At 33.4% G+C, this 14,493-nt stretch overlaps 1 protein-coding gene across 1 annotated transcript; it reads right to left on the bottom strand.

The window, feature by feature from the left end:
* Positions 1-13,239: 13,239 nt before the first annotated feature.
* LOC141699946 (putative F-box protein At3g10430) lies at positions 13,240-14,493 on the bottom strand. The gene has a single exon (XM_074503740.1). It carries the CDS (start codon positions 14,491-14,493, stop codon positions 13,240-13,242), a length of 1,254 nt encoding a protein of 417 aa, XP_074359841.1.

The following is a 14,493-nucleotide window of genomic DNA, read 5'->3' as shown; positions in this document are numbered from 1 at the left end:
TATCCACTAAATTATAAATATTTTTTAATTTAGTTTGTATTGAAGGAGGACTATATATATATTTAGATATATATGTTGATATTTTATCTTGGTTCACATATATTTTGTGTATTTTTGTGTATACAAACATTTCCTATACTTTCATGGCAGTTTCATTTTCTTTTCGTGTTATATATAATATTTGGATTTCAGGAATCAATATTGAGTATAAATTCACTACTAGAAATATGGCATCAGACATCGGTTCAGAACCGATGTTAAAATAAATCTGAACCAATGTCTTCGCGTGTGATGTTAAATGTCATTAGCCTTTGACATCGGTTAACAGCCGATGTCTATTGCACTGATATACATCAGTTTTAAGATTAAATGTGATGTCTTTGCAACAAATTTCAGCTTATATTATAGTGTTTTTAGGTGAATATGAGTATATTATGAGATATTTATCCATTAAAACATGAAACCTACAAGCTCTAAAAGCCATTTATTAAAATTCTTTCGAACAAACCGATGTGAATGCTAGATCAGACATCAGTTAGTTTAAATGACTGATATGAAATGTGGGATCAGACATCGGTTAGTTTAAACAACCGATGTGAAATGCTGGATCAGACATCGGTTAGTTTAACACACCGATGTGAAATGCTGGATAAGACATGGGTTTACTTTTCGAAAATGATGTTAAATCTTGTTGTTTAACATCACACTGTTTCTCTAACCTATGTTTACTCTTTAATATTGTAAAATTTAAGACATCCGCTTTTAAAAAATTCAATATTATTTGGCTTAAAATACATTGAGTTTATTTTCAGAACCGATGTCTAATGACTATTTCACATTGGTTTTTGTAGTTCTTTTTCATTTCATATTATTTTACCTAATGTCTTTTGTTCATTTTTTACATCGGTTTGCATTTATCATTGTGATGTTAATGTACTGTAAATTGCATACCATCCTGGTACTATTTATAGCCCAGGGAACCAATTGCATTTACAACCAGAAAAATACCAAACAATTCAACATCCCAACAAAAAACTTCCAACAGAAACATAAAGCTACATTGATACCAACTTTCTTAACATTCAATTCAACAAGCTCAATTCGGACATACACTCCAAGTCTAAAATAAACATCCTAACCAAAAATAATAAAACCCAAATTCGCTAGTTATTACATTCAACATTCTAAATATATTTGACTACATAATATGTACCAATATTGTCAAATTTTGACAATTCCAAACATAAATCAGAATGATGGATGTAACTTTCACCAAACCTCCAACCGCACCTCATCCAGCTCATGCCTTGTGTAGGACTTTCGAGTTTTGGCTGCCCACTAAATAACACAAGTAAAAATTAGCATTACTGACATAGGCTTTATATTTAAAGTTTGCTCGCTCTCAACAGGTATGCATTTCTCATTTGCTCTAAAATGGTTTGATATATTTATTTTAGTCCATGCTAACTATTTATAAATCATAATGATAACAACCAGCATATTATTAACCAGAATTACCATATGTATAGTTAAATATAAACAGAACCAATATATAACATATATAGCTTATCCAGAATCTTAAATTATGTATAAATATAACTGAATACTGACAACATATAAGAACATGACCTTTACTATATTTAACAGTAATTTTCTTCGTCAATCCAAAACAGTACCCTCAGTTTTCAAGGTTTCATACATAGGAATTTAGGATAAGTCCCATCCATACTGTCATCCAGCCATACCTCCATCCGCTAATCGTTATCTATCACTACTATAATAATAAAAACAAGATCCATATGGAAATCACAACCACTAACGCCATCCATGCAATATATTTTAAATTGTATGAAATATCTACAGAAACAACACTCATATTTCACCTGTTTCAAAAAACTGCACATAAAATTTCTACATGCCATATATCATAAATGATTTGCATATATACCTTGGTAGTAAAAGATAGTTCCTTATCAGCAATGATATATTTCTATGTATCGCATTATAACATAACCACATTCATCCCCTCCTGGTTGTTTGGGAGATCCCTCTTATAATATAAATATAAGTTAACTCTAGAAATTACTTAAAATTACAAACTGATAAAAAAATTAAAATACAAAAAAACTTACAAGACGATTCTTTATCTGAGGAGCTTTATTTCCCCTTCCAGATTGAGAATTGTAGGATTTCATCGCTCTACATTACAGAACAACAATAATATACATGATTATTTTTCGAAAGGGGGAATATTTACTATATATATAGTAAATAGAAATATATTACTCTGTTAATGATTTTCCAATTCGTCAAAATATGTTGGATGTGGCAGAGGGTTCATAATATAAATGTCGCCATTCCAAACTACAACCAAAATTCAGTGACAACCATGTTTATAAAAAAGAAAAAAGAAAAATACAAGTTAGAAATTTTAAAAAGAACTACCTAAATATATTAATTTGTAAAAGCATGTCTAAATTAAAAATACTTATGATTATGTGGCATGAAGTACATGCGATAGGGACTACTCTCTTTCAACCGATTAACAAAATAAGAACGAAAAGAATTGTTCAACGTAAATGTAGCTCCTAGATCGAAAAATCCATATAAGACCACATCATCATTCTTCCTCTCAATCTTAATTAGTCTTTGCAAGAGCTTATGAGGGAGTGAATTACATTACTTATAAAATCCGTATAAAATATGAATATTGTATATATAACGATAAAAAAGTAACTTACGCCATATAAGATGATATTGCAGCTTGGCCAATCATATCGAACTCCAACAGTGCTTTCACATTTTCATGAAAGATAAAAATTATTTTCTTAGTTCCAAACACGTCAGAATCATACAAAATCGGTATTGACTCCCCAATGGCTTTTACGAAGACTGCAACATATTTGTATAACACCTTGTACTGCTTTGACATCTGTTAAAAAGAGAAAAATGTTCGAACTCCCTTAAAACATAGAATTGCAAAGCCACATAGATATAGGTTCTTACTTCTTCTTCTCGCAAACCAATATACCCCTTCCTTGACAAGCGGTGATGATTTTTCCGTTTACCCACTCTATTGCTCTGTAACTTACGTTGTTCCTGCACCAAAACAAATTTTAAAATTAATAAATATTATTTAACCAAAATTTATTTAATCATTTAGCAAGTAAAATGGCAATCCTGTATATTATATTAGTAGAATATATTCATACCAGCCATTTGGGGCTCGTCCTCTCTGCAACAAATTTCTTCCAAGGTTCTTTACCAACAAAGGCATAATTCTTCGGAGGCTTCATCAATTTCTTCTTTTTTCCAATAAATGGCATCACATATTTTGCAGTTAAATGAGCTTTAAACTGCCTTCATTTTTCACCTGCCGACTGTAGCACAAACTTCTCACTTTCTGAGGCAATTTTGAATGTGTCCTAAAGAGCAGCGTATTAAAGCACACAATATAAATAAGCCACATAATTTACAGTCATAATTTAAATAAAATGAAGAAGTCAACAAGGGATATAATTTACCTGGACATCATCCCGTAATTTTACTTTTAAATCACAATCCACTTTTGGCCAGTTTTCAGTGTCGATTGAAATCATTGTCCTTGCGAGCATTCCTATGTAAGACTGTAAAGTAGGCCTGGTATTTATGATGGGAACTTCAAATTCATTGTATCTAACTTTAAATTTGTTTCCCCGAGCTTTCTTCACCACTACTTTGTGAAGAGCTGAAACACCACGCGCACCTCCTAGCCTTTTTTTTGTAGATTCAGAAGTGGTCATTTCTTCACCACTACTTTGAGTTTGATGTTGTGGAGGGACTTGAACCAACTGATCATTACAAGTCTATGTAGTTTTGACATCAGGAACCATCTTATCCTCAACCTTTTCCGAGTTATTCTTCCCGTCACTTTCTTCGAAAATTACTTTCTTGGCTTTTTACTTATTTACCATTTTGCTCCCATAGTCTGAATAAAATTGAACATAAAGCCATCAATACAAGCATAATTACAATCAAAGAAAAAAATAATGCCATCAGTCATTACAATTAAAGAAAATAATTATAATAAAATTGAACATAAGTTTTGCTCCATTTCTATTTACTGAATGAAGCATTTTATACAAGTACAATTAAACAATGCAAAACAATTAAAGAAAAAACAATGCAATCAATCAGTAATTATGGAATAATTATTTATATGACTATAACACTGCAAAACAAAAGAAAAAAGAACAATTAAATAATGTATTTTACACATTATAACACAATTAAAGGCAAATATATATGGTTCATTCAGTCATCGAAATTCCCAATAAGATATATATTTTACACACAATAATTAAATTATTTGACCAATAATAAAAGACTACATAATACATAAAGCTCCATCATCAGTCAGTAACGACATTAGATGCAGGGGTTTTAGTAGCAGCATTTTTAATCCAAATTCCCTCAATATTAGGTCTAGCAGTATGAGCGACATCATCGGTAGTGACATCAGTTGCGGGGATTTCAGTGCAGAATGGGGATGTTCCATGGTCGTGTCTCCTAAGTCATCTTCATTATACAATTCATGGTAGTCTCGAGTTGTGGAGGACAGTACAACAGACCAGGTAGCATCAACGGGATCTTCAAGGTAAAACACTTGCTTGACTTGGTCAACAAAAATATATTTATCTTTTTTTGTGACTTTGTTGACTAAAATCCACAAGTGTGAACCCAAGATCATCAACCCTTATTCCTTATCATTACTTGCCCATTTACACATGAACAAGGGAGCCTTGAATGTATGATAGTCTAATTCCCATATCTCTAGTATGATACCGTAAAATGTCAAATTAGTTCTACAGGGTTCAAGTCCTTGGCACTAGATACCTCAACCGCTTTAGCAATGACAGACACCCTGCTGTTTGAACAATGCGTATGTCATCTTGTTCCTTTGGAAAATATCGCACTTCATTCAGTAGATAAACTTGATAAGTTAGTACTGAAAATGATGACTTGGCAGAGAGCCATCTTATCGTTTCTGAAACACCTTTATTGTTATCCCTTAGTTCATCATTCACCTACAAATATGATAAGAAATTTTAAATCTTAAATAGCTAATAGTCGTCATTACACTATAGATCAAAGAACCTAATACAACACTGACTTTGTTTTGAAACCAATCAGCAAAGAGCCGATTGTGCTCTCTCATGAGCCAATGTAAGCTTTTCCTTTTCCCTCAGTGAATTTCTTCAAGATATTCCTTATGCATTCTGAAAAATGCATATGGAATGATATATTAAAAACACATTAGAAGACTAACTACTGGATAATAAGGAATTGAAAACAACAAAGTGAATAAACTCACATAATATATGGAAACACTTCAACGTTATTCAGAAGGACATGTAGATGTGCTTTATCTCGCTCCTTCTCTTCTACTGATTTTATTATCACAACGGATAATGGACCAGATATCTTATTATCTTGGTCCTTTGGAAGACCGGTAGTGGAGTAATTATGACTAAGAAACTCGGTGCAAAATTCTACGGACTCTTCTCAAAGGTAACTCTCTGCCATAGAACCTTCGGGATAATAAAGGTTTCGAACATAACCCTTTAGTACTTTATTAAACCGTTCAAAGGCATACATCTACCTATTAAATACTGGTCCGCATAAGCGTAGTTCCTGAACCAAGTGGACTACTATATGTACCATTACATCAAAAAATGACACATGGAAATTCTTTTCTAGATCGCACAAGGTCAGGATGACATCTGACTGGAGCTTATCCAGTTTTAACACGTCTACTACTTTCTTGCATAAAGCATTAAAAAAGAAACACAATCTAATAATTGTGACCCTAACATGCTTCGGAAGAACGGAGTATATTGCAACTGGGAGTAATTGTTGGAGAAGGATGTGGAAATCATGTGACTTCGGCCCGTAAATATTCAAATCAGGCATGTAAACATAATTTTTGATGTTCGATGCATGTCCGTATGGAAGTTTCATCGACATTAATGATGAAAAGAATGTCTTTTTTTTCGGCCTTTGACAAAGTAATGAGAGAAGGAGGCAAATGGGTTTTCTTTACTCCTACTTGGGGAGCCAAATCAGATCTAACGCCCATTTCCATCATATCACGACGGGCTACTGCACTATCTTTTGTCTTATGACACATATTTAGTAATGTGCCAATCAGACTATCACATACATTTTTCTCAACATGCATGATATCAATATAATGCCTAACATGGTGAAATTTCCAGTATTCTAACTCGAAAAATACTGACTTTTCTTCCATGGACTTTCAACCTTCTTTGCCTTTTTCATTTTCTTCCCAAATTCAAATTTCATTTGTTCTTGCTCTGCTAACACTTCTTCTTCGGATAGGATTCGACGTGGCTGCCCAAACTCTTGTTTTCCATTAAAAGCGGCATTTTGCCTTCTATAAGGATGATGTAGAGGCAAATATTGGCGATGACCTTGGTTGCACAATTTCCTACTATGAGTCAAATATTTAGCTACGGTGTCATCTCCATAAATTGGATAACACTTATAACCCTTATTGACGCAACCAGATGAATTTCCATAAGCAGGGAAGTCATTTATCGTCCACATTAAAACTGCTTTTAAAGTGAAAAATGATATGTTATACGCCTCATACACATTTGGTTCACCTTCCTCCAAAGCTTTTCAAATCATCAATCATCGGTTGTAAGTAGATCTCGATGTTATTACCAGGCTCATGCGGGCCAGGGACCAATATCGACAACATTATAAATTTCCTTGTCATACATAACCAGGGAGGAAGATTGTAAGTCACCAATATGACTGGCTAGCAAGTATATATGTTAGATAGGCCATTATTGTGTGGGTATACACCATCCGACAACAAATCGAAGTGAAGGTTTCTCGGTTCACTACCAAAGGAGGGCCACCTATAATCTATATTTTTCCAAGATGGAGAGTCGGCCGAATGTCCCATTTTACCATCTTGTGTCCGCTGTTGCACATGCCAACATATTAATTCATCGGTGGAAGGAGATTTAAACATACGTTTAAATCTAGGAATTGTTAGAAAATACCATATGACTTTGGCTGGAAGATTAACCCTCTCTTCACCTTTCTTTGTCAACTTCTACCGAGAAAGTCGACACTTAGGACACTTGGTTGCATCAGCATGTACACCCTTGAAAAGTATACACTTATTCAGACATGAATGGAAGTTTATATACTCTAGACCTAAATGGAGAGGTTTTTTTTTGCTTCATATGTATTACTAGGTAACACATTATCTTCAGGAAGTAGAGAGCCAACAAAAGAAAGGAGGTCAGTGAAGGCACTATCGGTAATACCAAACCTAGATTTCCAGTTATGCAACTTCAACATCGACTCTAACTTAGTACAGTCACTACCCTCATATAGAGGTTGCTCAGCATTGGCTACGAACCTCCTAAACTGATACGAATCATTATCATATTGACCCGAGTTATATGCCGCTTCACAAACATCAACAGTTTCTGAAGCGGTGATATGCTCCTGATCTTGCTGTGACACTTAATCAGAAGCTTCGTCAGGAGCTGGGTCTGGAGCTTGGTCTTTAGGTGGACAACTAGCACTTGAAGATTTAGGACCCGTAGAAGTAGTTTCCCCGTGCCAGACCCAATGCTTATAACCTAGACAAAAGCTATTGTCCCTGATTGTTTTTACAGAGAATTTTTTAAAATTGGCGCATCATCCACAAAGGCAAGGAATTTTGTTATGATCATCACAATTTTCTTGAGCATATATCAAGAAGTTTTCCACCCCCATTTCAAATGCTAAAGAATCCCTATCTTGTAAAATTCATGTCTTATCAATCAAATTTCCCTACCTGATAACCACTATAAATATTAAATATCTAACAAGTACCTATTTATAATTATTGAATAAAAAGTATATCAAATTTGTGTTGGTTACTGTAGGGATAATTATATACACTTAGAAAGGAGTAAATACCTTGATATCCTAATAATTTATAGTACTAATTCATTACTCTAAAATCCTATGCATATACCCAATTAATTGCAAAACTAGACTAAATTTATAAACTAGACTAAATTAAACCAAGATATTTAAGCCGAGATATCACAAACACAAATAATGTGAGCAGCTATCACCAAACTAACACCAAACAAAGCAAGATATTCATTACTCATCAAACAGTGCTCCGAAACTATCAAAATGATTGACACATTATAGGTCATACAATGATTTGAAAATATCACATAATTAAAAATACATAATTCCAAAATGTGCTCTATAGCTCAAGTACAAATCTACAGTGTGTATCATAGCCAAGTGAGGCAACTATCTGAACTATGATGCACTTACTTTAGGTTCAAATGCACTTACTCCGTTCTAAGTTTTGTCAAGGCAGCAGAAGCAAAAGAAACCCCCAAAACACACTAATATGTATGAACAACCCCCAAAAAATATATACTAAAACCCTCAAAAAACACGTACTTATTGCAAACACATAATTAAAAACACATTATGATAAAACCCCCAATAAGAAACCCCCAAAAAGAAACAAACAAGAACAAAATAAACCCCAAAAAACAAAACATGAAACCCCCAAAAAAACATTTCTTATATACATGCACAAAGAATATAAACAGGATATAAACCGTAAAAAAGAGGGTAAGAAGAATATACTTCCAGATGCTCTTCAATGTTCCAAAACTCGAGATGCTCCAAAACCTCAATGGTTAATTTGCCCCAACCTCCAGATGCTCCAAATCGTCTACCTCTACTTAATTTGAAGCTTAATTTGCTGCAAAGCTTGAATTTGAATTGGGGCTGAAATTAGGGTTTAGGTGAAAAGAGAGAAAGAGACGGTGAGAAGATGAGAGATGAGAGGTGAGAAAACGGTAAGAGAGAAAAAGGGGAGAGATGAGAGAGATATGAGAGGTGAGAGAGATGAGGGTTGCGGGAGAGATATTTTGGAAAAGGTGGGAATAAGGATAAAGTGAATAACTTGGTTAAAATTAAAGGGGGGAGAGTGTACTGAAACCACCAGGGGGGGCGAGACAAGTAAATTTTTATTTTTTTAAAAATGGCCATAGACAACGGTTAAGAAAATCCGGCGATGTCAAAGTTAAAAGCATATATTTGGCCTTTTTAATTTCTAAACATTGGACAACGCCTACTATGTGAAACCGATGTCAGTATTCATATTCAACATCGCTTTTTTCTATACCGATGTCAAACATGACTTTAACATCGGGTGCGGTACATGTCGATGTCTAAGCACCGATGTCGTATCTACTATTTCTAGTAGTGATGCTTAGATTCAATTACACACAATATCCAAAGAACATGACACGAACGAATAAATTCTTTGAAATAACTCATCCATGGATATACAATATAATGTAAATAAAAAGCATTTTTTTGGAAAAAATTGAAACTGAAATAATGTAACAGGATACAAATAAAAGTTGACTTAAATAGAACGAATCCCATTTCTATTTTTTCCATTTCTGAAATGTACATGGAAATGTGCATAAGTTCAAAGTTAGAGGAGATGTACTTCATCATTTATGCTTTTTTCCTTTCAAGCTCATAATTAACTTAGTTCAATACAAAAAAATTCAAGTCAGTTGAATTAGCTCTGGCATTCATGATTATGCATGCTTCTTCAAAAAAATGCATTGAATTTTCTTGTATCTTTAACTATCACTAGTTGGGCTATCTTAAAAGCTAGAAATGCTTGTTTATTTGGAGATAGTCCCTTAAATACCACCCACAGTCAAAACTTAAATTAAACTTATTCTTGTGAATTTGCATCTCTCTTCAGCCCTTCATATACTAACTTTCCTAAACTTATTATTTACTATCATCAGTGATCTTCCCCACTTGCAAGTCTTGTGAAGCATAATTATGACCGGAGGTATAATCGAAGGTCAAGGTTGCTTGGTTAAAGCTTCTTCTCCTCTGTATGCTGAAATTTTGGTAATTTGGAAGGTTATAGCTAGCCTTGCTTATTAAAAACAACTATATTCGACTTATATCGACTCCGACTGGGTTGTGGCCATTTCTCTTACATCTTTAAACCAGACACCTCCCTGGCATGCTATTGCGTTAACCGAAAATATAAGAATTCTTGCTTCCATGTTAAATTAAAGCTCTACTTCTGTTTCTAAGCTTTGTAATGCTCCAACACATTGGATTGTTAAGAAAGCTTTGTATTTAATATTATGTTTACATTTCCCTAAATGTGATCTTTCCTCCCTAATGATGTGTGACATGTTATAATGTTGTTATTTCCGGGATGGTTTTTCCAACCCTTTACCTGTCAAAAAAGAAAAGAAAAGTATGCCGACAGTCAAGCCATGAACTACTCGGTATATGTTTATAATCGGAGAATTCGAATATTAATAATTTATTTCTGTTTTAAATTCTATATTCATACTTATAATCAAAATTTTAGATTTTTTTAAATTCTAAGTAATAATTACCTTATACCTCACCAATTTATAAATATAATTTTTAAAATAACTAAATAACTTATAATAAATAAGGGTTGCACTCTAGTTAGAACTTCTTAAATGGAAAACTGTGAGAATGAGTGCTTTTGTAGTGAAAAATTGCGATTTTTTGAAATACTAAAATTTCGAATTTTCTAAATTAGTGATTTTGTGCAAACCAAAAAAATTATATTTTATAAAATCATCAATTTTAACTACGAAAATCATCACTTCTCAAATTTTAGCAAAATCCTAATAAATAATTTACATATCTCTTATATGACAATTATCAACTTTAAATTACTTGTTTTAATATACATTGAATAGGCCATACAACTCACGCTTTCCCATTTTTTGTTGATTTATCTAGCATTTTATATTAAAAATAGTTTATATTGTATCATAAAAACTTGTGTCTATAAAATAATTATAAATTACAATATAACTGATTTTAGTTCTAAATATTCTTATCCCAACTAATTTATAAGAATTAAGGGATTGTATGGTTTGCAGAGTTGTTAGGGGTTGGAATGAGGACTTGGGTTAAGATAGTATAAGATTGAAATATCATTCTTGATATTTGGTTGACTGATGTAATGGATATATTTAATTTAAATATATTTAATTTACTAATTTTTATTAATTTAAAAAATTTAAAAAATTTTATTTTGTTGTTTTAGTTTATTGATTTAATTTTGTGTTAAACATTTAGTGTATAAGAAATGAAAAATATATTTGATTCCTCAAGAATTTTCGAACTCAAGAATTTCTTCCACTGAAACCTAGAAAAATCATGTCGTCCACTATGATCTTCCAAACTTGCTTTTTAACAACTCTTACCTGTATACAAGAATTCAACAAAATCATATGGTTCTTGAGTATCAAGATCATATGCAGTCAAACTGTTTGATTTTTCTAGTATTAAATCACCATAGTTCCTTGTACCCAAGACTTGGGCCCAAACATCTTCATCTAGACTAACACTCATTTCCAAAAAAAACTCACCTATCATATCATCCTCACCTCTCACATTATCTTTAAATACCCAAATGTGCAACTTAGGATCCTCCTCATCTATATCGATCTCATAACCCTCTAGAAAGCAAGCAATAGATTGACCAATCGGAAGGATGTAGTGATCCGTAATTTGAAGATCGTGAGGTCTATCAGGCATCCTGATATATTTCACAATACATTTGTCTTGATATCGAAGGCCATAATTAACTGATCTGACAAGTCAAACCCTATCCAGTATGCAATACCATTAACAGACATTGACTGATGACCAGACATACAATTAATAAGAATGGCATATTTTCCTCCAAGAATTAGTATTTAGACTATAAAGATCAATGGTGTATGTGTGCAGTTATTGTTCATAGTTAACATGTGAGTTATTATCCATATGTTTCAATGATAGAGCTTCATAGGTTGATCTAGGTTTGGCGACACGTACCACAACATAATCATTCACTTCCGGTAAAAATCCAAATGCTAAAGCGTAGTCTCCTTAAATGTAAGTGTCGAAAGGGGCAACTCTGGTATAATATTAAATTTTTGAACAAGAAGATTCCAGATAAAATGTCGAGATTTTGGTAAAATTCTTTATCCAACATAGTAGATACCTAAATTAAACCATTTGATTGCACATACCACGAACTAGTGGGCAAGTCAAGTGGATAATCAAATGTGTAATATTCTTGACATTGTGCATTGCCAGAATGTACAGTTAATCTCTTCGAAAGTAAACCTTAAAAGAGGTGAATCTGGAAGAGTTCTGCATTTCTGAACAAGCGGATTCCATGGATACTGATTATCAAAGTCAAGCAAATTAAACCATTGGATAATGCATACCATTCGTGATTATTAAAGTCAAGTACCGTAAAGTAGAGATATCAAGTGTACATCATCAGAACTTAGGGTTAAGAAATGGGTATTAGTATTATGGGAAGTAAATATTTAGGACTAATATGGAAAAATCTTAAAGAGATAATACCATGATTTTATAGAACACCACCAACAAGATCTTAATATATATATAAGTATGTGTATAAATGTAGATGATAACTTTTAAACGGAGTAAAAACAAACAAGTGAAGTTGATAGTTTATTAGTTGCGAGAGAAATCAAATAAATACAAGAATGAAAGACCTATAAACTAGGAACCAGTAACAGATGTTTCCTACACTATCTCCACTACCCAGACTTATTTAACTATGCCTAAAAACTCTCCTGAACATTGCAGACCAAGTCTCTGAGGTCTCCATGTACTAAAACAATTAAAACAAAAAATAAGTTTCGATTAAAACCAACAAGCACCCCCTTAATCTAAACATCTTTATTCAGATTCTTAACTACCAGCAATTGATGCATCTTCTCAAACTTGGAAAAAACCAACATAATTTTTCAGTTTAGATTGTGTATAACTTTGTCCCAATTGTCAATATTAGCAAACAAGATAGTCTCACAGCCATAGCACAACTTACAATGATGGAATTTATACAAAAAAACTAGAATCCACTCGATCCAAGATTCGTAAGCTTCATCTCATCCTTTTCAGCATATTCAGTAACAATACCTGATCTCACAAGCAATCAGATGTCGACTTCTTCCCATGTTCATGGTCCACTACCACTTCTGGTGCACAAATAATCACATCCACATCTTCGTAGAAAATGAAGAGTTGAAGAACTCTAGCAAGTTCCTATTGCAGTAACAGGGCTCCAACTTAACATGTTCAATTATTTCTATCAATATCTAGCAAAACTAGAGTTTCCGCAAAGGGACGAATGAAGAAGGGTGATACAGAGTCCTCCTTGTAACAGGAAGGAGTCAAACGATCATATGATTCAACAAAATCATATGGTTCTTGAGTATCAAGATCATATGCAATCAAACTGTTGGATTTTGCTAGTATTGGATCACCATTGTTCCTTGTACCCAAGACTTGGGCCCATACATATTGATCTAGGCTAACTCTCATCTCCCAAAAGAATTCACCTATCTTATTGTCCTCAACTGTTACACTGTCTTTCAGGAGCCAAATGTGCAAATGAGGAGACCAATAGTCCTCCTCATCCTCCTCTGAATTGTTCTCATTACCCTCAATACAGTAAGCAATAGATTCACCAAATGGAATGATAAGATACTCCATAACATCAAGATCGGGAAATAAATTATGCACCCTGATTTTCCGCAATATATTTGTATTGGTATCAAAGCACATAACCGATTGAAATGACGAGTCAATCCCTGCCCAGTATGCAGTACCATTAACAAACACTGATTCACTAGAACAAATAAGATTAACAAAACCTTTATCTTGGCATATTTTCCTCCATGAGTTAGTGTTTAGACTATAAACACCAATGATGACTGAGTGCGGGTAATTTTCACACTTCACAGGTGAGCTAGGATCCGAACTGTTAAACGAGAGAGATTCAGAGGACGAACTAAATTTGATAATATGTACCACGACATAGTCATTAATTTCCGGTAAAAACCCAAAAGCTAAAGCATTCCAGGTAGCCTTCATAAATGTTAATGTATAAAGGGGCGACTCCGGGACAGTCTTAAATTTTTGAACAAGAGGATTCCAGATATAAATGCTGCGATTATAGTCAAATTCCTCATCAAACATAGTAGACACACAAATTAAACCATTTGAGTGTACATACCATGAACTAGCGGGCAAGCCAAGTGGATAACTAAATATGCAATATTCTTGACATTGTTTATTGTCAGAACGTACAGCAAATGAATTGTTATCAAGATTATGAAAAAGTAGATACTTAGGATCAATATGGCCCGTCAGTTTCCGATAATTGCAGTAGTGAGAAATGAACAAAGGAGTTTTTATGAGAGAATACCACGATTTTTGAACAGTTCCGCAACGTAAGACATACTTAACAGGAAGTCTTTTAAATACTTCACACAAGATTTCTTCGGGAAAGTCGTAGGAGGGCACGTTCTTATGTTTTGACAAGCTCAT

Source organism: Apium graveolens, unplaced genomic scaffold (assembly GCF_009905375.1).
Source record: "Apium graveolens cultivar Ventura unplaced genomic scaffold, ASM990537v1 ctg153, whole genome shotgun sequence".
NCBI classification, from domain to species: Eukaryota; Viridiplantae; Streptophyta; class Magnoliopsida; order Apiales; family Apiaceae; genus Apium; species Apium graveolens.
Note: the sequence above shows the minus strand (reverse complement) of the source record. Positions and strands in the feature narration are given on the sequence as shown.

Excerpts from the sequence above, each read along its gene's own strand:
- LOC141699946 (XM_074503740.1), bottom strand. The coding sequence starts at position 14,493 with ATGAGCTTGTCAAAACATAAGAACGTGCCCTCCTACGACTTTCCCGAA.